The 3,286-nt window shown below is 33.3% G+C and overlaps 1 protein-coding gene across 2 annotated transcripts in view; it reads left to right on the top strand.

The window, feature by feature from the left end:
- Positions 1-1,402: 1,402 nt before the first annotated feature.
- Positions 1,403-3,286, top strand: part of LOC106677932 (thymidine kinase, cytosolic) — an 11,641-nt gene continuing 9,757 nt past the window's right edge. The window contains exon 1 of one of the 2 annotated variants that reach the window (XM_014416154.2): positions 1,403-1,645. In XM_014416154.2, coding sequence (XP_014271640.1) covers positions 1,643-1,645 — 3 coding nt within the window. In that variant the 5' untranslated portion in view covers positions 1,403-1,642. Of the gene's footprint in view, positions 1,853-3,286 lie in introns of both variants that reach the window. The other variant, XM_014416153.3, reaches the window with a different exon arrangement.

The following is a 3,286-nucleotide window of genomic DNA, read 5'->3' as shown; positions in this document are numbered from 1 at the left end:
TAATTATCACATTTTAACAAAAACCTATTTTTTAAATTAGTGTGTGTTGATGTCATATCTTCCACATTGGAGCGCGAAATGTACTGCACGAAGTCTTTCTCGATGTTGAACAAGCTTTGATCGAGTCTGGCATCTAGGTATGCTTTATAAACTTCGTCAATTCCTTTCACCTACATATTTCCTTTTAATCCGCTCCTACCTCACTGATAGAACCTTTAAAGTAAATCATAACCTACCCGTCTCATCTCTCTTTTCTCAGTCCACCGGTCTTCCTCAAGGTAGTATCTTGGGTCCCATTCTGTATACGGTTTATACAGCTGACATCCCAACCCATCCTAACACAGTACTAACAATATACGCTGATGACACATGTATACTGTCTGCAAACAATGACGACTCTAATAATGCATCACAAACACTACAGACACCCATCACATCCATTGTAAAATAGTGCCAAAATTGGAGAATCAAAATAAATTCTGACAAATCCCACCAAATCACTTTTACTTTCCGTCGTAAACATCTACCCTCCTGTACTACAGTATCCTTTCTAAATACTCCACTAATGCCTTTTGAACAGATTTCATACTTAGGACTTCATCTTGACAAGAGACTTACTTGGAATCCACATACAAGACTGAAACGACAAGAAACTGCTCGTAGATTCCGATTGCTACAACACCTACTTGACAAACGCTCTAAACTTCCCATTCCCTACAAAAAATTAGTATAGACTACGATAATCAGACCAATTTGGACATATGGAGTTGAGCTCTGGGGCCCTACCAAACCATCAAATTCCTCCCGCATCCCATCCTTACAATCCAAAATCCTGCGTAAAATCCTTGATGCTCGTTATTACGTTACAAATAAACTCATCCACATAGACCTTAACGTCCCATTCGTTCCAGATTTGTCCCAAAACAGATATGCGTCTTTTCATTTCAAACTCCTTACCTATCCTAACCCATTAGTCCTTAATCTCTTATCCTTAGTAATCTCTGATAATCTTCCGAAGCGTCTGAAAGAAGATGGCCGCGGGACCTTCTAATTTAAATTAATGCTTGAAGTACCACCAATGGTTTCTTTCCAAGATTTTCAATTGTAAATGAAACATTCCACAAATTTACTTATTGTATTTATTATTTTTTGCAAATGTAAATTACATTAAATAAATAAAAATAATTAGTGTGTAATAGATTTTTTGTTTTTTGTTAATGAAGTTTTTGTTTGAAACATCATAAAGTTTGAATATATGTTGTTTTATCGATAAAAAATTCTTATAAATAAAAATAAAAAAAGAACTAGGAGTGAATCGTTCGGGAATTGGATTGGTTAAGAATCTAACTTCCCATCTCTAATCCTAATTTTACTGATTTGCATAATTTCCAATGAAAACATCTATTTTAATAAAAAAATAAAACTGAAATCAGCAAGTTACAATACAACATTAGGAAGGCTACAAAACAACGTGGATTCCTTTTTTTTTTGGAAGGTTAATGAACCCTATGGAGAAGGAAAAACAATCACGAAAATAAACGATTAATCGTTTATTATAGGCCTATGTGCAAGCCTTGTTTTTAGAAAAATAACTGTCCTTACTTAAAAGTGAGGAGCAATTGAAAAAAGAAACACATTTTTCATGGTACATTAAAAATAATAATTTTAATTGCTTGGGGTATTAACTGAAAAATTAAGAAAATATAATACATCGGGATAGACTTATCGATTCCCCAATGAGTTGCCGGTTAGGCTATGTCGTGTTTATTGTTATGGTATGGTTAGATAACTGATTATATTTAAGTTAATATTAGAAAGAATGGTTGATTCAATGGAATCGGTTCATTTAGAGGTAAGAATTTTCCTTTTACTTGTTATGAACTTATTTAGGTAGAAATAAATTGTTTGATAAGAATGTTATTGATGTATTTAACAAAACCTTTCCGGGTATTTGATCTTACACCAATGTATTGAAAGTTTTACTAGACAAAATTAATAAAAAATCCCTTCATTTCTTGTTTGCTTACTATTACGAAAGGAAATCGATTAATGATTGTTTTAAAATCAACAGTTCAAGTGCCATGAGAAACAATTAAGTGGTGCTTGAAATCAGTTGTGCATAAAAAAAAAATTTACAATTCTAATCACAAAAACAATGAAGTCTTAAAATAAATTTAAAAACGTTAATGATGCAATATTACATTATCTTGAGGAAACATCGTTACTTAGCTTACCTCAAACTATATAGTTCGACTTGAGACATCCAGATGTCCTTTAAGTTCAAAAGTAATAATCAACTACTGGCTTAAATGGTCATTAATAACAGAAAAGAGATCGCCAAAACTATGTTTCAACAGACTAAGGATGCTAGATGCAGAAAACCCTGACGTAGAATACAACTGGGTCTCACTAGTCAATATGATAGCCCACCAGTATGGATCTAGAAATGAGTTCAATAGTTTATATGAAAACGGAATATTGAAATATAAAGGCGATATTCTTGAAAAGATCTTGAACCACAACTTCTCAACTGACATCAATAGAGCATTGAACTTAAACATTAACCCCATATATCGATCACTCTGCAGTTTTAATCAACCCAAACCTGAATCATATTTAACATATAGGTTAAATTTAAAAAAAAGTAAGCTGTATCAGCCAACTGAGAGTAGAACCCGGAGCATATCACATTGTGGATGACACAAATCAAGTCATCCATCAGGACCTCAATGTCCCATATGTTGCCGATTTGGCCAGAACCCGATACCATTCCTTCCATGATAAACTTCAACCCCCAAATTCACTTGTTTCTAATCTGGCTTCTCCCCATACCTAATAATCCTCCTAGGCGAAAAGAAGATGGCCTCAAGATCTTCTCTAGAAACGTTACTGGAGTTCTATCAATAGGTAGATATTCTACATGTTTGTATCATGTCACTATTTCACCTTCAACAAATTTAGTTAATGTATATACATATGTATACAGTTGTAAACTATAATAATTAAAAAAAGTATATATGACCTCCAACCTCGTTTAAGTTTTTAATTTTGGCCATTGGGGCTTTAAGTTGGATAACCCTGCTAAAGAGGATCCACAGTAGAGAAAGAAACTCCTGTTTACATTAATGTCTTGGAAAATGTTCAGTTATGGTATTTAGTTAACCTAATAAATAATAGCAGTAACAAAGGGATTAGGCCAACTGTACAACAGAGATTTCATAGATTATAATTAATTAATATATGGGTGTGTGGAATAAAACAATCCCTCTCACCCAAGGGAAAAAAA

Source organism: Halyomorpha halys, unplaced genomic scaffold, assembly GCF_000696795.3.
Source record: "Halyomorpha halys isolate HHAL.00 unplaced genomic scaffold, Hhal_1.1 Scaffold114.1, whole genome shotgun sequence".
In the NCBI taxonomy this organism is placed as follows: domain Eukaryota; kingdom Metazoa; phylum Arthropoda; class Insecta; order Hemiptera; family Pentatomidae; genus Halyomorpha; species Halyomorpha halys.
The sequence above is the reverse complement of the archived record's forward strand: the minus strand, read 5'-3'. Positions and strand labels throughout refer to the sequence as shown.